The sequence below is a fragment of the Schistocerca cancellata genome, chromosome 3 (genome assembly GCF_023864275.1).
Source record: "Schistocerca cancellata isolate TAMUIC-IGC-003103 chromosome 3, iqSchCanc2.1, whole genome shotgun sequence".
NCBI lineage: Eukaryota > Metazoa > Arthropoda > Insecta > Orthoptera > Acrididae > Schistocerca > Schistocerca cancellata.
In genome coordinates, this window is record NC_064628.1 from 306,540,945 (window position 1) to 306,565,959 (window position 25,015).

The 25,015-nt window shown below is 44.6% G+C and overlaps 1 protein-coding gene across 1 annotated transcript in view; it reads left to right on the top strand.

Moving 5' to 3' along the window:
• The window catches only part of LOC126175005 (uncharacterized), a 54,437-nt gene extending 32,602 nt beyond the window's left edge, over positions 1 to 21,835 (top strand). Inside the window, exons 2-3 of the mRNA XM_049921491.1 lie at positions 1,432 to 1,650; positions 20,083 to 21,835. Coding sequence (XP_049777448.1) covers positions 1,432 to 1,650; positions 20,083 to 20,265 — 402 coding nt within the window. The 3' untranslated portion in view covers positions 20,266 to 21,835. The remainder of the gene's footprint in view (positions 1 to 1,431; positions 1,651 to 20,082) is intronic.
• Positions 21,836 to 25,015: the final 3,180 nt, after the last annotated feature.

Sequence of the window (25,015 nt, forward strand, 5' to 3'; positions counted from 1 at the left end):
TAATTTGGTCCCACGAAACAATAAATAAATAAATAAATAAATAAAAGAGCAGTAGCGGATGTCTTGCTGCCTGCGATAGGTCATGCAAGGGTAGGCTTGGTTAGCAGTGGGTATCATGCATGTCGATACCTTTGACGTTGTGCGGTGGTGTTGCTCGGCGACTGCCGCTGGGTGCTGTTGTTGAGCTCTCATTCAGCGTCAGCAACCTGCAACAGTTAGGTTTATTATCGTTTTTGTGTCCGATAGGTCATATATCGGATGCACAGTGTAGGGTGATGGTGGCGAATTGTTTGTGCGTCAGTGGGCGAGCTCGTCGGTGTCCCTGCTGTGGCCTGTTGGTCGGCTCTAATAGCAGCTGTTAGTTACCAATCAGTGTTGCTGATATGCATGGGCTTGCCGACGGTTGTCGCTTGTTAGTGTATGTTAGTTTACCATAGGTGGCTATGCCCTAGCTAGTAGTGTCTTTGGCCGCTTGTGCTTCCACCCTATACGTTGCCGACCGCAGCGCCGTATTCTGCCTGTTTTCATATCTCTGTATTTGAATATGCATTCCAATACCAGTTTCGTTGGCGCTTGAGCGTATGACATGCCACAACTGCAAGGAATGCGATAGACATCCACCCTGATCGAACAAGGTTAATCCTTTACGGACCCTAACAGGATCCTGGTCTTAGATGCTGGTCGAGAAACACACTTCACATCGTATTTCCGCAAAATACGACCAATCCTGTTCGAAGCGCTCCCTACATAAAGCAAGAAGGCCATAGACTTTAGTGCCACCTCGGTATTATCGTCAATTCATCGCTCACTCGGTGCACAGTTGGTCGATATGGCAGCGCACTTTTGGTCTGTATTTCGCTGTAACCATTCTGACGAAATGTGTGACTACCAGATGGGCTGAATGGGCTGACATACCCTCAGGATCCGAGGTGATGTATGTCCTATGAACCAAGGTACGAAGTACCCCTTCACGTTGAACCAGATGGTGATAGCTATCTACCTTCAGACACAAGTCTGTGTGAATAGGCTTCCTATAAACGGCATTTGCCAAAGTACCATCAACCTTCCTCCTGAGCAACACATCAAGGGAGGGAAGACGGCCATTGTTTTCCAAGCGAAACAAATATTCGGGTGGATTGAATTCAGGTGTTCTAAACAGGCCTTCTACAAAAGTATTGTCTAAATAATTGAAAAAGCATGCACGTTTCAAGTATGTAGACGAACAGTTGTTGCTTGACCTCGTGGCTCTGATAATCTGAACGACTTTTTAGAACACCTCAGTGCAGCTGCACAACGCTTACTTGCTGCAGTTTTGCCTTGAAAATGGCTGCTCCTCTCGAAATATCGGCTTTTGTCGACGACGTCACATGGATGCATTCCCGTAACTTATTTGAAAATGTAACTAACTAACTACTTGCGACCATTTTGCAGGGCACCAAGCTGACGAAGGAGCAGCTGCGCGCCATGTTCATGAAGAACCTGCGCCGCTTCCGGTCGTTCCCGTGCAGGGAGCCGCAGAGACGCTCCGTGATGGTGGGCGACTTGCTGCTGCGGAAGGGGGACCTGTCCCCCAGCCAGACGATCGCGCCGCCGGCCACGGTGCTGCACCTCTGCGGGCCCTCCACGGGCTGCTGCTACAGCTCCGACACGGTAACTTCACTACAGTACTCGTTACTCGACATCTCGCGCCTTACACCTCAGTTCCTCCACCCAGAACTCCCAGTGTTACTCATCAACTGTCCACCTAATTTCCAAAGGGTCCCAACGTAGCGTCAGCCCACTTTGCAGTGTTCACTTAGGGAATACAAGCGTAGTCTGTTACAGGGCACTGCCGGCAGCGTACTTCGGGGGCTCTGAACACTGATACAGTACATTTATCTCTTTCTAAATACAGCCTACTGTCTTGAAAAATTATTGCTTGACATACACTGACCAGCCGAAACATGGTGACCACTGCCCACAGCGAGTGATTGCCGCCTGCTGGTATTTGGGGGCACACGACGTGGTAAGGAAGTGCGAGGAGCCGGGGCTAGCACTGTATTTAACACTAAATTCATCTAGAATCTTCATATGGAAATGATGTTCTAACCCCCCCCCTTTTCTAACTCCGACTTTTGCTGTTGCACATGGATTAAGAAGAAAAGCGGACTGACTGTAATCGACCCTGCAAGTGAAGGAGAAAAGAGTTTGGCAACTTCAATAATTCAATTTGATAGAAATTAATTTGGTAAAGGAAAGTTTCATTAACGTGGTGAGAAATGAAAGGGTTGCTCTACCGATCTACAGAATGAAAGTTCTGTCAAAATAACAATTTGATTTATTATAACTAAGCTCAAAATAATAAACAAAACACATGGAACATTTACAGTACGTCAAATTGGATACTCAAATAAATTCTGTGAAGGTGAAGTTGTCCATAAAGTAGTTTGTGACATTTATGACTATGTGGTATGTAGAGCCAATTCCTTGCAACTCAAATCTTAAGAGAAACACCCAGCCAACCCAACATTAATTGCTGCTACAGTAGTGCGAACTCAGACAGTGAACACCCAAGACAGAACCACGTTAGAAAAGACGAGAAGAGGTGCGCTCTCCTGAGCTCTGATTATCACATAGCAAAATTCCCTAATCTGTCGGTGCTGCGGACATACATTACCAAGCTGTCTTCTTAACTGCACGGACACGATCTGGCGTACTGGAGGCGATGGCTGGTTGTTTCGACGTCCCGTCATGGTGCTGATAATGTCGTAAGTATAGCTCGAAACAAATTATCCTGGTCTGCTTGTTCCAGACTGAAGACTTCCTAGTAGTGCAAATGCGCCTCTGAGGGAGACGAAGAAGGCTCGCCACACAATCACTGACGATACAGTGATTGATTTTAACAAGCCAAGTCACACAGTAACTCCAATACAGTCAACTTTAGCCAAAACTGCTCAAGACGGACAACATGGGCCACTTGTACGCAGAACGCTCAATTGCCAACTGTACTCGGAAAGTTACGTTGAAGACGAAACTTCAGCAACTTCGTCAAACAGTTACAATTAAATGAAAGTACAGGGTGATTCAAAATGAATACCACAACTTTAGGAATTTAAAACTCTGCAACGACAAAAGGCAGAGCTAAGCACTATCTGTCGGTGAATTAAGGGAGCTATAAAGTTTCATTTAGTTGTACATTTGTTCGCTTGAGGCGCTGTTGACTAGGCGTCAGCGTCAGTTGATGCTAAGATGGCGACCGCTCAAAAGAAGCCTTTTGTGTTATTGAGTACGGCAGAAGTGAATCGACGACAGTTGTTCAGCGTGCATTTCGAACGAAGTATGGTGTTAAACCTCCTGATAGGTGGTGTATTAAACGTTGGTATAAACAGTTTACCTGAACGTCAACTACCCAAGGCGATGGATCGGCCGCCAGGCATCCCGTGACAGAGCACTTCATCACTGGCCTCCAAGAAGCCCTGATCTTCCCCCCTGCGATTTTTTCTTATGGGGGTATGTTAAGGATATGGTGTTTTGGCCACCTCTCCCAGCCACCATTGATGATTTGAAACGAGAAATAACAGCAGCTATCCAAACTGTTACGCCTGATATGCTACAGAGAGTGTGAAACGAGTTGGAGTATCGGGTTGATATTGCTCGAGTGTCTGGAGGGGGCCATATTGAACATCTCTGAACTTGTTCTTGAGTGAAAAAAAAACTTTTTAAATACTCTTTGTAATGATGTATAACAGAAGGTTATATTATGTTTCTTTCATTAAATACACATTTTTAAAATTGTGGTATTCTTTTTGAATCACCCTGTGTATTAGACAGCCAACGGAAGGCAGGCTGTCCAGAGCAGCGACAGCTCAGTCTTGTAACCTACTCCGACAGAAAAGCGAGAGCCGACTCTACCAAGAGCACCCGTAAAAACCGAACACAGAACATTACCGCCTCCATCACAGTCGCCGTGGTTAAACGTGCCAATCAGCAACTCGAAAACGGGTGGAAAATTTCACTCTATTGCCGAAGCACTACTGTTCCACCAATGGAGATACTTGGCGCCAATTTCTGCGCCGATTTTTCTACGTCACGGAGCTATCCTCTGGGCAAGCCAATCACAGTTATGATTTTGCAGAAAACGCGGGAATTTGCCCGCCAAGACTGCCTGGGAACACAAGTCATTCCCACGCCTCGCTGGTAGCCCGTCAGAAAGTGTTTTCACTATGTTCCTGTGAAGTTACCCCAGCCGCTCATTTTGGCCCCTGTGGCCGTGTCGCCCCCGCTCTTATGACAATTTCGGCGTCTGGACAGCATCCACTCGACTCCCTCACATCCGTCGGCATAGCCCTTTCAAGATCAGCAGAACCCACCTGTCACCGGACCACCTGGGTGACGAGAGACGCTGTGTGGGAAGTCCGCGTGGGAAGGAATAGCAACTTTACACCGCATGCAATTAGAGAGAAAAATATTCATATCTTCTGACTTCTCATTACTAGCCTTGTAATGACCATACTCGACTATACTTCTCCAAATCTAATTACTCAGAGTAAGATATAAATATGAGAGGGGGCAAGTCACTGTGTGCATTGTAAAGGCATGCCACATCTCAGAAGGCAGCCAGGTTATTTACAGTGAGATGACAAAAGTCACGGGATACCTCCCAACATCGCGTCAGATCTACTTTTGCCAGGCGTAGTATAGCCTTTCGCCCCTACAGTTCAATCTGTACATCGAGGAAGCAATGATGGAAATAAAAGAAAGGTTCAGCAGCGGAATTAAAATTTAAGGTGAAAGCATATCAATGATACGATTTGCTGATGACATTGTTATCTTGAGTGAAAGTAAGGAAGAATTATATGATCTGCTGAACGGAATGAACGGTCTAATAAGTGCACAGTACGGATTGAGAGTAAATCAAAGAAAGACGAAGGTAATGAGAAACAGTATAAATGAGAACAGCGAGAAACTTAACATCAGGATTGATGCTCACGAAGTAGATGAAGTTAACAAATTCTGCTACCTAGGCAGTAAAATAACCAATTACGGATGGAGCAAGAAGGACATCAAAAGCAGACTACCAATGGCAAAAAGGGCATTCCTGGCCAAGAGGAGTCTACTAATATCAAACATTAGCCTTCATTTGAGGAAGAAATTTCTGAGAATGTACGTCTGGAGTACAGCAATGTATGCTAGTGAAACATGGACTGTCGGAAAACCGGAACAGAAGAGAATCGAAGCATTTCAGATGCGCTGCTACAGACGAATGTTGAAAATTAGGTAGACTGGTAAGGTAAGGAACGAAGAAGTTCTGCTCCGAATCGGAGAGGAAAGGAACGTGTGGAAAATACTGATAAGGAGAAGGGACAGGATGATAGGACATATTTTAAGACATGAGGGAATCACTTCCATGGTACTAGAGGTAACTGTAGAGATGCAAAAACTGTAGAGGAAGACAGAGCTTATAATACATCCAGCTAATAACGGAGGACGTAAGTTGCAAGTGCTACTCTGAGACGAAGAGTTTACCACAAGAGAGGAATTCGTGGCAGGCCGCATCAGACCAGTCAGAAGACTGATGACCAAAAAAAAAAAAAAAAAAGTGCAGCAACTCGACGTGGCATGGGCTTAACAAGTCGTTTGAAGTGCCCTGCAGAAATGTTCAGCCATACAGCGGCCCGTAACTTCGTAAGTATTACCGGTGCAGAATTTTGTGCACGAATTGACCTTTGAATTACGTTCAAAAATTTTCGATGACATTCAAGTCCGGCGACCTGGGTGGCTAATCCATTCGTTCGAAATGTCCAGAATTTTCTTCAAATCAGTTGTGGCCCAGTACATGACATCGTTGTTTGGGAACACGAAGTCCATGAATGACTGCAAATGACCTCGAAGTAACTGAACATAACTAGGATATAAAAATGTAGGCTGCCAATGGCAAGAAAAGCATTTCTGAAGAAAAAAATTTTCAATATCGAGTATAAATTTAAGTGTTAGGAAGTCTTTTCTGAAGGCATTTCTAAGGAGTGTAGCCTTATACGAAAGTGAAACGTGGATAATAAGCAGTTCAGAAAAGAAGAGAATAGAAGCTGTTGAAATGTGGTACTACAGAAGAATGCTGAAAGATGTCTAGCTCGCGTAGCTAATGAGGAGGTACTACATAGAATTAGGGGAGAAAAGAAATTTGTGGCATGATTTCACTAAAGGAAGGGGTAGGTTGATGGGACAAATTCCGTGACATCAAGAAATCGTCAGTTTAGTACTGGAGGGAAGGGTAGAGGGTAAAAATTGCAGAGTGGGACCCAGAGATCACTACAATAAGCAGGTTCAAATGGAAGTGATTTGCAACAGTTATTCAGATATGTAGGGGCTCGCACGGGATAGAATAACAAGGAGAGCTGCACCAAACCAGTCTTCGGACTGAACACCACAACAACAACTACTACAACAAACAGGCCAAATAGTCATTGATAACCTTTTGTTTTCGAGGCGATTCCAACGAAAATCTGTTATGTAACCAGTGGGTGTCTCCAAATCATGGAAACAACAAATGACGTGTGACATAAACGGTTTTATCCAACTTGTCAGTAGTGCACAAGTAAAACAGCAAACTTAGAGAGCTCGTTTCTTGTCCACCAACATTACACCCAAAATGAAGTTCGCGGCACCTCTATACAAGAATAATCAATTTTTGTTCCTCACGTAACTATAACAGATATGACAAAAATAAGTTTTCAGAAAGAATTTTTTTCTGTCACCTGAGAAACAAAACATTCCTGTTAGAACTCTCATTTCTGAAACGCAAGTGGCAAGTAACATAACACAGTGTTCAAGCGTGTCTAATCGGTAATGTTGCTAGGCCTTCATAATTTCCTTCGGGTAGATTTTCGAACTTGGGGTCGTTTGTGAGAATCCATGTACTTGATTCGGTTGTTTCCGACACTTGCAACAGCAGAATAATTAAAATGAGCCCCAGCACAATAATCAGAATGCAGTATTTCAAAGGATTTCGGCAGGGTGGTGGATGTGTACCACAAGAAAACTTAGCTCCAAAGGAAAACAACTCATTTCATATTGGAATACAGAAACTACAATTTCGCAAATAAAATTATTCAAATTCTGTCTGACTGAGATGTGATTTATCTGTTTAACAGAAGAATCTGGTCTTTGTTAGACGACGTCATGATTAAGGTCGACTACGGAAAGCTATTTCGCTATGGTGTACACAAATCCTCAAGCTCCGATGTCACCCATGGAAATTTCGCTCCAGCGTGGAACATGTACTGAATCTGCAGCTGCACCTTCTAATGCTATCGCGATAAATTTTCGCCATCGAAACAACTAAATCAGTGTAGGGAAATCTTGGGTATCTGTGATTGTTATTAATTATGTGCTCTACAAGCAAAACATTTTTCGGGCAGTATCCACACTTGACGCTGAATGTACCTATAAAATTATAACGTTGTATGAGACATAGATCAGGAGATATAGTCATAGGCACTGAAATGTGTGAAAAAATGCCGTATCATGCATGACGTTTATTACTTCTTTGCTGCTAATTCTATTCATAACATATTTCATAGACAATATCCACTTATGCGACTGAATGTATCTCTACAAATGTATCATTGTACGCACATAACAGATATGATTTCATAAACACTAAGACGTATGAAAAAATGCGCGATTATTCATGAATTTTTAATACATTTATTCTTTACTACTAAGACACTCTTACAGTCGAGTCAGCATCAGGAAACCCCTGACACCCGGCAGCAGCGTTTTGACAGCTTTCAATGGCGAAGCAGACAATAGCCGCCTGCAGAACTGTGAAATTCAAATGTGTTTGAAATCTTATGGGACTTAACTCTAAGGTCATCAGTCCCTAAGCTTACACACTACTTAACCTAAATTAACCTAAGGACAAACACACACACCCATGCCCGAGGGAGGACCCGAACCTCCACCGGGACCAGCCGCACAGTCCATGACTGCAGCGCCTGAGACCGCTCGGCTAATCCCGCGCGGCTCAGAACTGTGAAGATGGCAGCTGTGGTCACGAGGACGTACGGTCGCAAGAAGACCGGGTTCCGGACGGCCATGTCCCACTACCGGAAGGGAAGACCTTCGTGTTCGGTGTATGTCTCTGGCACAGCGTTCTTCATCTGCAGCAGCAATTTGAGCTGCAGTTTGCACCACAGTGACACAACGAACTCTTACAAACCGCTACTTCCAGGACATGTCCGAGCCAGACGCCCTGTAGCGTGCATTCCACTGGCGCCAAATCACCGCCATTTGCGACTTCAGTGGCGTCAAGCGAGAGCTCAGTGGAGAGCAGCCTTTCTGATAAGGGCTGGTTCTGCCTCTGTGCCAATAATGGCCGTGTGTTGGTTAGGAGGAGGCACTGTTGAGGGCCTGGAACCAATCTCTCTATGTGCTAGACACACTGGATCTACCCCTCCAGTTATGATCTGGGGAGCGGTTTCGTAGGACAGCAGGAGGGCTCACGTGGTTACCCCACGCAGCCTGACTGCAAATTTCTACGTTAGTCTGATGATTCGACATGTTGTGCTGTCATTCATAAACAGCAGTGCAGAGGATGTTTTCCAACAGGACAACGCTCGCCCACACACCAATGTTGTAGCCCAACTTGCTCTACAGAGTGCCGACATTTTGCCTCGGTCCGCACAATCATCAGATCTGTCTCCAATCGAGCACATATCGGACGTCAACGGACGACAATTCCAGCGTCATCCAGAAACAGCATTAATCGTCCCTTTATTGACTGATCAAGTGCAACAGGCATGGAACTCCATCCCAGTATTGTTGTCCGGTGTGGGGCTGGCGGATGACATCGAAAAAGTACAAAGAAGGGCAGCTCGTTTTGTATTATCGCGAAATAGGGGCGATAGTGTCACAGACATGATACGTGAATTGGAGTGGCAATCATTAAAACAAAGGCGTTTTTCGTTGCGACGGCATCATCTCATAAAATTTCAATCACCAGTTTTCTCCTCCGATTGCGAAAACATTTTGTTGGCACTCACCAAGACAGGGAGAAATGATCATGATAAAATAAGAGAAATCAGGGCTCGCACAGAACAATTTAAGTGCTCGTTTTTCCCTCGTGCCGTTCGAGAGTGGAACGGTAGAGAGACAGCTTGAAGGTGGTTCATGGATCCCTCTGCCAGGCACTTTATTGTGAATAGCAGAATAATCACGTAGATGTAGATTTAAATCTGGCACCTGTACAAAAGAATGCACGTACGTTTGCATGCTTGCATTCAACATTCTGGCAGTTACCCCTATTATTAATGTACCAGCATTTCACATTTGCAATGGCTTGTTTCGCGCTTGCGTTAGGCTGTGATCGTATAATGTTAACCACTTATGTTACACAGTGAAACGTATTGTCGAAGTTTCATTACTGTACATTAATTTTGGTGTTGCGTTTATTTTTCCCGTCAATGTACGAGGGCGATTCGGGAAGTAAGGAACGATAGGTCGCGAAACGGAAACCACAGCGAAAATCAAAACTGTTTTATTTGCAAGTTAGCTACAACTTCCAGCTACTTATCTCCATAGTCACCGAACCGACTTAGACGTCTGTCGTAGCGTTGTACCAACTTTACAATACCCTCGTTATAGAACGCAGCCGCCAGTGCTTTCCGCCAGTTCTCTACGCTGGGCTATAGCTCGTTGTCTGTGCCAAAATTTCGTCTTCGTAGCCAGCGGTTCATGTAGGCAGAGATGAAACTCAGAGGGAGACAATTACGAGCTATATTGTGGGTAATCAAACATTTCCAATTGCAAACTATGCAGGAATATCTTCATTGCCCCTGCAGAATGCGGCTGAGAATTGTCTTGGAGAAGAAACTGCACGGCAGTTAAGTAATGTTGGTTGCATAGCTTTAGGCGAAATTTCTTACCAGGCCCTCGTACTTGGTGGGAGACACTATTGTTTTAGGTATCTTTATGTGCTCCCTCCTTGCTTAGAACCAAAAAGAACGACGCAACGCGATCGACGAGCATACTAGAGACATTGCCCAACACTCCTGTGCAAAACTTCATCGGATTTTCACTGTGGTTTCCATTTCGCCACCGATCGTTCCTTACTTTCTGAATAACCCTGGTATAAAATTTCGTTTCTAGCAGAAAATCGGCAAAATGAATACCCAGTCAATGCCGGGTTTTTCAGCTAGTAAGAAAATAAGAGACGTAGACGAAGGTAATGACTGTGCTAGAACAGAAAGAAATCAATGACGAATTTTCTAGGCCAAGAACACTCGCTCGAATTCTCAACAATACGGCAGAAAAGTAACCATGATCTTTTCGAAGGACGCGTTAAAACTTCAGCTTAAGTGATTTAAGGTAAGTGCGGAAAACTTAATTTCACTTTGTTGAACGAGGATCTGAATCTGACTGCACAAACATGAGCCTGTTTTCTCGAACACTGTCCATCTCGCTCCTAGATCAAATCAGTGAACTGAGGACACACACATACGAGTATACACGTATCGAACACTACTATACATGAATCGGAAGCAGCAAAGCCTTATCTTTTATCTCGAAAGAGATGTTGTACTCTACTATTTGAAAACTGATTTGTTGCGGCTTTCCACACTAGTCTATCACATCCAGATTACTTTATCTTTGCGTAACTGCTGAAACCTCTACCTTTCTTTTCCCATAACTTCCTCCCCTAAGGAAACACGGCGGTTAGCTGCGTCACAACACAGAGAGACGCGTAAAGGAAGAGGATCGGATCTGTGCGCATAGCGACTTCGCTGCCTATGTGCGTACGCCAGAGATACGCGTGACTGTGCAAGCCACGCAGGCGATGTGTCATTAAGCGAGATTGTGTTGGTCATTTTCCGCAACTTCCGCCAAGCTGTCCGCAGCTTATTCGCCCCGCACTCGCACAGTGCAGCCGAGTGAACACTACTTGGATCAGGCACGTGCCTGCTGTGTTCTTCGTAGTAATCCTTGAAACAGTTTTCAGATCCTGAGACTAAGAAATTGAAAAAGGAATGCGTTTGTATGGAACATATTTAAATCACCTTCTATACAAAGACGAGGCGTTGTTTCAAAAATCTCTAGAAACTCTAGAACCGATTTGCTTCAAAGGAAATATTCTTAGCAAAAAAACACGAATAGTTATTGACCGATTTACTTCAACTTTTTACACGACGCTCCAATAAATATTCGGACGGATGTAGGCTAAATATATTTTTAATACATGCAGGGTGTAGGGGTGTAAGTGCAGATAATTTTGTATGTAGTACCTTAGTATGTACACACATCAATATGTTCGTTGTTTTTTCTCTGTGCCGAACGTTCTTCCCAAAAACACGTCACAAACCTTACGAACTAACGTTTTCTGTATGGCTGTAACTGCAAAACTAAGTGGAATATGCCTGTCAGTCTAGGCCACCCATTTTGTGTCCACACATCTACAATTCAGTATCCGACCTGCTGCCCAGGGAAAATTAAGCATTAATGTCTTGCTCTACTCACATGTATTTGAAGACACTAACCAATCTAAAAGCATACTAATCCCATTAGTCTGCAAACAAAGGAAGTACTGATGTCGTGTTGTTCAGTACACCGTCGTCGCTCACGAACAGAAATATCCGTTACACCCTGCATAGTACATAAATATTGTTGTTGTTGTTGTTGTTGTTGTTGTTGTTGTGGTCTTCAGTCTTGAGACTGGTTTGATGCAGCTCTCCATGCTACTCTATCCTGTGCAAGCTTCTTCATCTCTCAGTACCTACTGCAGCCTACGTCCTTCTGAATCTGCTTAGTGTATTCAACTCTTGGTCTCCCTCTACGATTTTCACCCTCCACGTTGCCGTCAAGTACTAAATTGGTGATCCCTTGATGCCTCAGAACATGTCCTACCAAGCGGTCCCTTCTTAATACATAAATATATATAATCATAATAGGGAAACGTTAGAAAAAAATTTCGAAAAGTGACTGACCAATTTACTTCAAAATTTTGCGCGATACTCTAATAAACATTAAGATGGATACAGACTACTCATTTTTAACAGACATAAATTGTGCTAAAGAAGTTATTGATTGAATACCGTAAACAACTAACACGTGATTTAAGATGACATTGGACAAGGATCCTGGGTGGCAGAGACAATCTGAATTGATCCGACGCTGAGCAGACTTTGATTGGTCAAATTTTCTGAAGTTTCTCAACACAGGTGCAGATGAGAGCAAGTGGCGATTGAGATCTGTACAACCTGACAATGCCGGAGCAGCAGTACCTTACCCTGTTTGCTTCATGCGGCGATGTAACTTGCAGCTGGCGAGATGTGGGCGGCGGAGGTGAGACTTGGAGGCGGCACCTGTGTATCGATCGTGGCCACGAAAGAAATGCAAAAATCTCACGGTCTAGCGATCAGACAGACAGATTGCAATTTACTCTCTACCAGAGCCCTGAAATCACGGTAGATTTCAGTGTGTGACACGCCCATTCGTTGGTCGTACCAAGGATCAATTTGGCTCACTTACACGAGTGCACAAGGATACCAAACGTCAAAGCTGGTAAACCAAAAACGAATAAGTGTGCCCTCGGGAAACGAGTAGTCCGAGACATTTGATGTCACACTGTCGGTACGGTAAGAACTTCATCACAGGCTCCCTAGTATAAACTACTCGCAAGTGAAGTCAGTCTCAGGACAGGCCCCAAGTACCAATCACACATCCAGAGTTTCGACCAGAAGTGCTTACCCAAGCAAAGGCCCGCACCCAAGTGCTTTACACTTCTCCATAAAAAAAAATTAGTTTTCCTGAAAAGTTCACGAACGACACCGCCTTTACCCCGTCTTGTGCGAATCACAGGGCTCTAGAGGCGCTAACTCTCCCCTCCCACATGACAGCACCAACTCACGTCGAACCAGTGCAAGAGTTAAGAAACATGTGTCTCTGGTAAAAAAAAGAAACCGCCAATTAATGGCTCTTTTTAAATTTTCGCAGAGAGGGAAGATGATTTTTTCCGAAGTCGTCGAAGTCGTGTCTCTTCCCATGGCAACAGGCGAACAGATACAATCTCAAAGATCCTGATCTAAATCACCTGTGCCTTGGAGCTTGTTAGTCCTAGCAATGAGGTGTAATAAAGATTCTATCTCTAAACGTTTCCCAGACGCCGGATTTTTCTTATACAATCGAGGCGGCGAGGGGAACTGATTCACTGGCCTTTTTGCACTATCGGCGAACAAGAAAACAGATGAATTTTTATTACACGTGGCTCTGCACAAAATCCCCAGTTTACAAAAAAAAAGGTTCAAAAATGGTTCAAATGGCTCTGGGCACTATGGGACTTAACTTCTGAGGTCATCAGTCCCCTAGAACTTAGAACTATTTAAACCTAACTAACCGAAGCAGGATTCGAACCTGAGACCATAGCGGTCGCGCGGTTCCAGACTGTAGCGCCTAGAACTGCTCGGCCACCCCGGCCGGCAAAAAATGGTTCAAATGGCTCTGAGCACTATGGGACTTAACATCTGTGGTCATCAGTCCCCTAGAACTTAGAACTACTTAAGCCTAGCTAACCTAAGGACATCACACACAGCCATGACCGAGGCAGGATTCGAACCTGCCACAGTAGCAGTCGTGCGGTTCCGGACTGAAGCGCCTAGAACCGCTCGACCGCCGTGGCCTGCCCCGGTTTACAGCTCCACTGTGTAGACGTGTTCCTTCAGACCGTCGCCCCACCCCAGGCTTCCACTGGTGCTGCAGCAGGTAGCTCGGCATTGTTCTGCTGGAGACCTGTCGCGATGAGGGGCTGCCCTGTCTGCCCTGTACATCTGTGGTCCTGTCCGCCAAGATTTACTAAGGGATAGGCTCGCCACCAATTGCTTTCAACTCACGACATGCCGTTTCTATGAGCTAAGAATCATAAAAATACCTCATGCTTTTAGCACCCTACCAGGCTCCATCAATGTCTGCTCAGGCCGTTAACTTTCTAAAGTCTCGCTCGAGGTGCATCAGGTTGTAATGAAATTTTTAATAATTTTCTGTATGCGAGAAATAGGTGAGAGAGTCTGAAGTCGCAAAAGGCGATCATATGGAGTCAGTGGAATGCTTGCTGCAGGGCGTCTGGCTCGGAGCTGTCCTTGAAGCAACAGGTTTGTAACACTTCGTTGTGCCACTGTTGTGCAAACTGCTGCTCGGATTGCTGCTGCAGATGCAGTACGATGCATTGCAGTCATACGCCAAACACAGTAGTGTCCCCGTTTCGGTAGTGCCATGTGGCCGTCCGGAGCCCAATCTGCTTTTGACCACACATTCCCGTGATCACCGCTGCCAGCTGTCATGTACAGTGGCTACATTCCTGGCAAGTCTTTCTGCAATTTCGTAGAAGGAACATCCAGATTCTCGTAACCCTATTACGCAACATAGGTCAAACTCAGTGAGGTGTTGATAATAGTGTCTTTGCCACCTTAAAGGCATTATTGACTAACATCAAGTTACTACGTTCAACTCCAAAGGTAACTAGAACTCACTACCGTTACAGCGAGTATTTAAAGCAAACCTGATTTGCATCTTCATAACGTCACTACTAGCGCCACTCTTATGCGACTGGCACGAAATTGGAACAGACATCATCTTTAAGATATACAAACAAACAACATTCGTTTATATCGCACAATTCCTTCCTGATGTTGTGATTTTTTCCGTCAGTGTAATGTAAAAATATATATGAAAATATTTTATATTTTTAAATATTTTAAAACTATTTGTAATACTATAATAGCTACGACGGGATGGAGATCTCTTCTGAATACTACGTTGCAAGGCATCCCAGATACGCTCAATAATGTTCATATACGGGGAGTCTGGTGGCTAGCGGAAGTGTTTAAACTCAGAAGAGTGTTCCTGGAACCACTCTGTAGCAATTCTGTACCTGTGGGGTGTCGCATTGTCCTGCTGGAATTTCCCAAGTCTGTCGGATTGCACAATGGACATGAATGGATGCAAGTGATCAGATAGGATTCTTACGTACGGGTCACCTGTCAGAGTCGTATCTAGACGTATCAGGGGTCCATTATCATTCCAACTGCTCACGCCCCACACCATTACAGAGCCTCCACAAGCTTGAACTGTCCTCTTCTGACATGCAGGGTCCATGGATTCATGAGATTGTCTCGATATCCGTACACGTCCATCCGCTCGACATAATTTGAAACGAGACTTGTGCGACCAGACAACTGTTTCCAGTCATTAATAGTCCAATTTCTGGCCGCGCGGGGTTCGCTAGTTTAAGTTAGATTGAGTAGTGTGTTGGCTTAGGGACCGATGACCTCAGCAGTTTGGTCTCATAAGACCTTACCACAAATTACCAAAATTTTTGCAATGTCGCTGTTGACAGGCCGAGTCGAGGCGGAAAGCTTTGTATCGTGCAGTCATCAAGGATACACGAGTGGGCCTTCAGATCCGAAAGCCCATATCGATAAAGTTTCGTTGAATGGTTCGCACGCTGACACTTGTTGATGGCCCAGCATTGAATTCTGGAGCAATTTGCCCAAGGATCGCACTTCTGTTACGTTGAACGATTCTCTCAGTCGTCGTTGGTCCCGTTCTTGCAGTATCTTTTTCCAGCCGCAGCGATGTCGGTGATTTGATGTTTCACCGGTTTCCTGATATTCAAGGTACACTCGTGAAATGATCGTATGGGAAAATCCCCATTTCATCGCTCATTGGAAATGCTGCTGTGTCCATCGCTGGTCCGCCGACTATAGCACCACGTTCAAACTCACTTAAATCGTGATATTCTTCCATTGCACTAGCAGTAACCGATTTAACAACTGCGTCAGACACTTGTTGTCTTATATAGGCTTTGCTGACCGCAGCGCCGTATTCTGCATTTTACATATCTCTGTATTTGAATACACTTGTGTGTACCAGTTTCTTTGGCGCTTCAGTGTAGTATAAATTACTCTTGAAATAACTTTTGCTTCTTTGGTCTTGACTACTTTAGTAAATTGCTTTCTTAGTAATATACCCTTTTAGTAACTGTTGGAGAGTTCTGCTCCCGAATGAGATTTTCACTCTGCAGCGGAGTGTGCGCTGTTATGAAACTTCCTGGCAGATTAAAACTGTGTGCCGGGCCGAGACTCGAACTCGGGACCTTTGCCTTTTGCGGGCAAGTTTCATATCAGCACACACTCCGCTCCAGAGTGAAAATCTCATTCTGGAATCATCACCCAGGCTGTGGCTAAGCCATGTCCGCAATATCCTTTCTTCCAGGAGTGCTAGTTCTGCAAGGTTTCGCAGGAGAGCTTCTGTGAAGTTTGGAAAGTAGGAGACGAGGTACTGGTGGAAGTGAAGCTGTGATGAGGGGACGTGAGTCGTGCTTGGGTAGCTCAGTTGGTAGAGCACTTGCCCGCGGAAGGTAAAGGTCCCGAGTTCGAGTCTCGGCCCGGCACACAGTTTTAATCTGCCTGGATGTTTCAGCTCTATTCCTGTTTGTTTCTTTAGTTGTAATTGAGATGGTAATGCCTTTTTACTACATTGGACAAAAGGTGCATCACGTGTGGAATCCGGCCAAGAGCTTATCATGTTTAAAATTTTCGTTTTGGCATCAAAATTGGTTTGTATATTTTTAATGGAAAAGAATTTTTTGCAGTTTCCCTATAGTTCTACTTGTGCTCAGAAGGACGAAGTGTGGGTATATGTATACAATTAATGGCCTCCATGATATTTGGGGACACCAGTTCGATAGAATTGCCTTTTTATTATGATACATATTCTTGTGGCATGGGCACATACAGTGGGTTCAAGGTATTTAAACTGTTCATCACACCGTTAAAAGCTCTTTCAGCAGTGTTATGATGGAAGTTAGTGCGATCGCCTGCTACGATTTGATAAGAACCAGCGCAAAAGATTCATAGTCCACAAAGAATTTGCAGCTTCTATATCTACATCTACATCGATACTCCGCAAGCCACCTGACGGTGTGTGCGGAGGGTACCTTGAGTACCTCTATCTGTTCTCCCTTCTATTCCAGTCTCGTATTGTTCGTGGAAAGAAGGATTGTCGGTATGCCTCTGTGTGAGCTCTAATCTCTCTGATTTTATCCTCATGGTCTCTTCGCGAGATATACGTAGGTGGGAGCAATATACCGCTTGACTCCTCGGTGAAGGTATGTTCTCGAAACTTTAACAAAAGCTTGTACCGAGCTACTGAGCGTCTCTCCTGCAGAGTCTTCCACTGGAGTTTATCTACCATCTCCGTAACGCTTCCGCGATTACTAAATGATCCTGTAACGAAGCGTGCTGATCTCCGTTGGATCTTCTCTATCTCTTCTATCAACCCTATCTGGTACGCATCCCACACTGCTGAGCAGTATTCAAGCAGTGGGCGAACAAGCGTACTGTAACCTACTTCCTTTGTTTTCGGATTGCATTTCCTTAGGATTCTTCTAATGAATCTCAGTCTGGCATCTGCGTTACCGACGATCAACTTTATACGATCATTCCATTTTAAATCACTCCTAATGGGTACTCCCAGATAATTTATTGAATAACTGCTTCCATTTGCTGACCTGCTATATTGTAGCTAAATGATAAGGGATCTTTCTTTCTATGTATTCGCAGCACATTACACTTGTCTACATTGAGATTCAATTGCCATTCCCTGCACCATGCGTCAATTCGCTGCAGATCCTCCTGCATTTCAGTACAATTTTCCATTGTTACAACCTCTCGATATACCACAGCATCATCCGCAAAAAACCTCAGTGAACTTCCGATGCCATCCAAAAGGTCATTTATATATATTGTGAATAGCAACGGTCCTACGACACTCCCCTGTGGCACACCTGAAATCACTCTTACTTCGGAAGACTTCTCTCCATTGAGAATGACATGCTGCGTTTTGTTATCTAGGAACTCTTCAATCCAATCACACAGTTGGTCTGATAGTCCATATTCTCTTACTTTGCTCATTAAACGACTGTGGGGAACTGTATCGAACGCCTTGCGGAAGTCAAGAAACACGGCATCTACCTGGGAACCCGTGTCTATGGCCCTCTGAGTCTCGTGGACGAATAGCGCGAGCTGGGTTTCACACGATCGTCTTTTTCGAAACCCATGCTGATTCCTACAGAGTAGATTTCTAGTCTCCAGAAAAGTCATTATACTCGAACATAATACGTGTTCCAAAATTCTACAGCAGATAGACGTTAGAGATATAGCTCTATGGTTCTGCACGTCTGTTCGACGTCCCTTCTTGAAAACGGGGAAGACCTGTGCCCTTTTCCAATCCTTTGGAACGCTACGCTCTTCTAGAGACCTTCGGTACACCACTGCAAGAAGGGGGGCAAGTTCCTTCGCGTACTCTGGGTAAAATCGAACTGGTATCCCATCAGGTCCAGCGGCCTTTCCTCTTTTGAGCGATTTTAATGGTTTCTCTATCCCTCTGTCGTCTATTTCGATATCTACCATTTTGTCATCTGTGCGACAATCTAGAGGAGGAACTACAGTGCAGTCTTCCTCTGTGAAACTGCTTTGGAAAAAGACATTTAGTATTTCGGCCTTTAGTCTGTCATCCTCTGTTTCAGTACCATTTTCGTCACAGAGTGTCTGGACATTTTGTTTTGATCCACCTACAGCTTTGACATAAGACCAAAATTTCTTAGGATTTTCTGCCAAGTCAGTACATAGAACTTTACTTTCGAATTCATTGAATGCCTCTCGCATAGCCCTCCTCACACTACATTTCGCTTCGCGTAATTTTTGTTTGTCTGCAAGGCTTTGGTTATTTTTATGTTTATGTTTGCTGTGAAGTTCCCTGTACTTCCGCAGCAGTTTTCTAACTCTAAGCAGTAACCGCTTTATGATCGCTGATTCCCTGTTCTGAGTTAACTTTTTCAAATATTTCGAGTCTGTTTGTCACCAGAAGGTCTAATATGTTATCGCCACACATCGGTTCTCTGTTTAACTGCTCAAGGTAGCTTTCAGATAAAGCACTTAAAAAAATTTCACTGGATTCTTTGTCCCTGACACCCGTTATGAACGTTTGAGTCTCCCAGTCTATATCCGGCAAATTAAAATCTTCACTCAGAACTATAACATGGTGGGGAAATCTACTCGAAATATTTTCCAAATTATCCTTCAGGTGCTCAGTCACAACAGCTGCTGAGCCACGGGGCCTATAGAGACATCCAATTACCATGTGTGAGCCTGCTTTAACCGTGACCTTCACCCAAATTATTTCACATTTCGGATCTCCCTCACTTTCCTTCGATACTATTGCACTTCTTATCGCTATAAACACGCCTCCCCCTTCACTGTTCAGCCTGTCTCTGCGGTATACATTCCAATCTTAGGAGAAAAAGCGCGATTCCTGTGAGAGTTAAGCTGCAGCAACGGCTCCGCCATAGCAAGCAGTAACTCAAAAGATTCCTTATGAAACCGAATCCGCTCATTGAAACTACTCTCGCTATATATCTCAAATAGACCTCTTCTCTCCAATAAAAGTCTCTTTTCTGGGACGTCTACCTCTTCCTCTATTTTCACATATTCTTCGTAGTCCATGTGATCTGTAGAATCTGATATTTAACATGCAGAAACACACTTTACTTTCTAACTTTTCATCTATAACTGCTGAGGAGTAAATTTTAGCCTTATTTCCTCTTTCAGTTAATAAAGTCGTAGCCTACTCTTTGATGGTGCTCTGCACCAGTTCTGGAGTGAAAAAATTTACTTCACGAGTAAATGAAAAATTTACTCCTGCAGTAATTTACTCCTTTAGTTCAGTACTTTCGACTGGAAGTCAACGTTTTTCTCTCTCTTAGTAAAGTACTACTTCAGTTTCACCTAACGATTGGTTGGTGTTCGTCACTCTTAGTGTTCTCTCCTCACTGCGAAGAACGAGTCTGGTTTACTGCCGCGCGGAGTGGCCGCGCCGTTTGAGGCGCCATGTCACGGATTGTGCGGCCCTTCCCGCCGGAGGTTCGAATCCGCCCTCGGGCATGGGTGTGTGTGTTGTTGTTAGCATAAGTTAGATTAAGTAGCTTGTAAGTCTAGGAACCGATGACCTCAGCAGTTCACACACGTTTGAACATTTTCTCGTTTACTGCCGCAGGTGTGTGCGCCGCTGGAAAACCAGACGGTGACTCTGCCGTTCCGAGTGCAGGACACCCTGAAGGGCTCCGCCTTCAGAGACATGTCCATCAACTTCGTCAACCACACGCGCTGCGGCTGCGTGTCCAGGACCGAGGCCCTTGGCACGGAGGAAGTCGTCTGGGAGACCAACAGCGTCCCTTGACTCGCTCCGGACGCGAAGCCCGCGTCGACACGCAGTGCCGGTCTGCGACACGGGTCCACGGTGTTTTAGCCGACAGTGTGCCAAACGAGCGAATTAACTGATCTTGTTGCAGGCTGATTCTCTGCAACATTATAAGACTGCATATCATTTGTTGTATTCATAATATTGTTAAATACTTAAACCTTCTTTAACATCTTCCAATCATGTATTTTTTTCTTTTGCGAATCACAATATATAGCACCTAACACTTTTTAATATCAGTCATATTATTTGCCATGAGCTTTCTTTACTTGGCACTAATAAATTAATAGAACGCTATATTGTTGTCGACATGTGATACCACACGTAAACTGACTGACACACAGTTTCCGTATCCCAGGTCGCTTGAATGAAAAGAGCTGGCCCGCGTTAAGAGATGAGGTAAATATTGCGAGGGCATCGGGATCTCATGCTGTTATTCTACCCAATATCAGACCTTGGGAAGGCTACTTGCAGGGACCCATTGACTTGAATAGATACTCGGGGAAGGTGCTAGAATTAGCAACACAAATAAAAGATTTAGCGCAAAGAGATATATTCTGAAATTAGCACAGAACAACGTACTCTCAACCGTAGGCAGCCTCCACCGATACAGACACGTTCGCAGAATGACATATTCACCCATAGCTACATAACACGTTCACAGAATGACATATTCACCCATAGCTACATAAGTTGAACTGAGAACACTTCAGAGTACGAATTCTGAACCATGAGAACTAGGGGGGGGGGGGGGGGGCAGAATCCGGTGAACCTTACTTACCACATGACAGGGGCTGCTGCTCCCCCGCAAAGTCGCAAAATGCTAGCGATCGCCAAACAAATGAAACGGTGATCGAATGCGAGCTAATGACCTTCCGAGAAGAGGTTCAAGAATGAGCTCGGGCGGCGATGCTTAGGGCTTTTGTTAGCTGGCCAGCACCTCACACTAGTGTGTCTATGACTGATAAAAGTAGTTCCTGTGCTAACTTCCTGGGTAGTCAAGCGGTTAGCTGTCGCCTGCTGGGCCATAGACATGGCCGCTTCCTTTCTGCCCCAGAAGTTTCTTAACTTGGCGCATCCTCGGCCGTTGGGTCGGCAGGATGTTCTCCATTCATGCGCGCCTCAAGACGAAGAAAGCGCTCCGTTTAAAACTTGAATTTTTTTTAATGGCCGCCGCCATTATGACCACTGTATTATTTCGCCACAAAATGACGACAGCCGAAATCTGTTTACAACCTTTAGTTACCTCGAAATAAATTTTATATGCAAATTATGGATAGAGCAACGGTTTTTTCCTGGTCAAAAGGTTCCGAATCTATCACATGCTTTCATATTCATTAATTACTCTCGACACATTCTTTGTTTCCGGCCTTTCGGGGCCGTCCACGCACTCGTCACTGCACGTGGCATTCTTGGGAGGGTTCGTAACACGATGTGTTATAGACAGCGAGATAGTATCCTGTCTGAAAGTAGAATTTAAAAAAAAATACCGCCGTGTCTGTAACCTGAGCCATTACTATTAAGATCAAAATTACGACCATATTTCAATTACTTGTGATTATATGCCTTCTGTGTTCACTGTTGTCACCTTACAAGTGTATTCATTAGAAAAAGCAATGTTTGATGTACTTTTGTGTTGGGGGCGATCATGTATCAGATCAATGATAGTTTTCTAACATGTTGCAAAGTAATATTTATGATAATAAATTTACTGTGTTTGGCAGGTTTTGTCTCTCCATGCATCTGACAAAATGTTTCATTTTTCCTATGGAGACGCTGGTAAAAACGAAAAAACTACAAAGAACGATACTTGTCTAGCTTGAAGGGGGAAACCAGATGGCGCTATGGTTGGCCCGCTAGATGGCGCTGCCATAGGTCAAACGGATATCAACTGCGGTTTTTTTAAATAGGAACTCCCATTTTTTATTACATATTCGTGTAGTACGTAAAGAAATATGAATGTTTTAGTTGGACCACTTTTTTCGCTCTGTGATAGATGGCGCTGTAATAGTCACAAACATACGGCTCACAATTTTAAACGAACAGTTGGTAACAGGTAGGTTTTTTAAATTAAAATACAGAACGTAGGTACGTTTGAACATTTTATTTCGGTTGTTCCAATGCGATACACGTGCCTTTGTGAACTTATCATTTCTAAGAACGCATGCTGTTACAGCGTGATTACCTGTAAATACCACATTAATGCAATAAATGCTCAAAATGATGTACGTCAACCTCAATGCATTTGGCAATACGTGTAACGACATTCCTCTCAACAGCGAGTAGATCGCCTTGGTAATGTTCGCACATGCATTGACAATGCGCTGGCGCATGTTGTCAGGCGTTGTCGGTGGATCACGATAGCAAATATCCTTCAACTTTCCCCACAGAAAGAAATCCGGGGACGTCAGATCCGGTGAACGTGTGGGCCATGGTATGGTGCTTCGACGACCAATCCACCTGTCATGAAATATGCTATTCAATACAGCTTCAACCGCACGCGAGCTATGTGCCGGACATCCATCATGTTGGAAGTACATCGCCATTCTGTCATGCAGTGAAACATCTTGTAGTAACATCGGGAGAACATTACGTAGGAAATCAGCATACATTGCACCATTTACATTGCCATCGATAAAATGGGGGTCAATTATCCTTCCTCCCATAATGCCGCACCATACATTGACCCACCCGCTGATGTTCCACTTGTCGCAGCCATCGTGGATTTTCCCTTGCCCAATAGTGCATATTATGCCGGTTTACGTTACCGCTGTTGGTGAATGATGCTTCGTCGCTAAATAGAACGCGTGCAAAAAATCTGTCATCGTCCCGTAATTTCTCTTGTGCCCAGTGGCAGAACTGTGCACGACGTTCAAACTCGTCGCCATGCAATTCCTGGTGCATAGAAATATGGTACGGGTGCAATCGATGTTGATGTAGCATTCTCAACACCGACGTTTTTGAGATTCCCGATTCTCACGCGTCTGCTACTGATGTGCGGATTAGCCACCACAGCAGCTAAAACACCTAACTTGGGCATCATCATTTGTTGCAGGTCGTGGTTGACGTTACCGAGCAGCATACACAGCACACGCCCATTGGGCATTTTGATCACAGTAGCCATACATCAACACGATATCGACTTTTTTCCGCAATTGGTAAACGATCCATGTATCACGAAGCAAATACCGTCCGCACTGGCGCAATGTTACGTGATACCATATGCTTATACGTTTGTTACTATTACAGCGCCATTATCACAAAGCGAAATAAGTGGTCCAACTAAAACATTCAAATTTCCTTACGTACTACACGAAAATGTAATAAAAAATGGGGGTTCCTATTTTTAAAAAACGCAGTTGATATCCGTTTGACCTATGGGCAGCTCCAACTAGCGGGCCAAAAATAGCGCCATCTGGTTTACCCCTTCAAGCTAGACGAGTTTCGTTCTTTGTAGTTTTTTCGTTTGATGCTTATTTCGCGAGATATTTGGCCCGGTCTCTATCAATGGACCACCCTGTATACTTTTCATTCTACCGCTTATTAACATGAAGCTAGGAGTATACAATGCACATCATTTTTCTACGTAATCTCCCTCCTTCTCAATGCACTTGGCCCAACGGTCAACAACGAGCTTACATATTCCTCCCAAATAAAAGGTTTTCGGTTGGTCGTGAAGCCACTTTTGCACCTTTTGCACTGCATTTCGCACGTCCTCATCTGAGGCAAATCTGTGACCACGCAAAGCATGCTTGAGTGGCCCAAACAAGTGAAACTTACTTGGAGTAAGGTTTGGGCTGTAGGGAGGGTGTTCCAATACCTCATATTTCGTCTTGTTGATGGTTTCAGTAGTGTGACGGGCCGTGTGTTGCCGTGCATTGTCGTGCAACAACAACACCTTCTTCGACAGCAAACCTCGGCGTTCGGTGCGAATTGCTGGCTTCAGCTTCTTTTCCAACAATTCGTTCCCTTTCCGATGAACTCTGCCAGTATGGGTCCCTGTCACGGTGAACATAACCTCTCCCGCGGATGGCCCAGTCTTGAATATTTTCCTCGTCGGCGATCCAGGATGTTTCCACTGCATACTCTGGCGCTTTGACTCAGGCTCGTAGTGATGCCCCCATGTTTCATCTCCGCTGACAGTTCTGCTCAAAAATGCATCACCTTCGTTGTTGAAGCGAGTGAGTAAGCGTAGACAGACCCTAACACGGGTGAGCTTACGGTCGTCGGTAAGCGTTCTTGGTACCCACCAGGCGAAGACCGTATGGAAACCGAGATCGTTGTGGATGATGTGATGGGTGGAGCCATGACTGATGTTCAGAGCGGACGCTACCTCATCGATTGTGAGGTTGATGGCCGTCCCGCTCCCTCTTCATGCGTTACGCTTGTCCGACCACTTTTAAACTTCTCGATCCACAAAAACACAGTTTCACGTGATAGTGCACTTAACCCATATTGCGATGATAGTCTGCGATGAACGTCTGCCGCTTTGACACCCTCCAACCAGAGGAATTGGATCACCGGCCGTTGTTCCTCTCTGGTGCCCATTTCTAATGGATCTGCCATGCTATATCTGCAACAGGAGGAAGAACAAGGCGGAAATAAGATCAAAATGTCACAGCATTACCACAACAGCAGTATAACAATGACATGTGCGAGGACAGAAGACATTGTGCGCAATGTAACAAACGTTATGGCAAAAGTGTAGATAATTTTCGTCTTGCCCTCA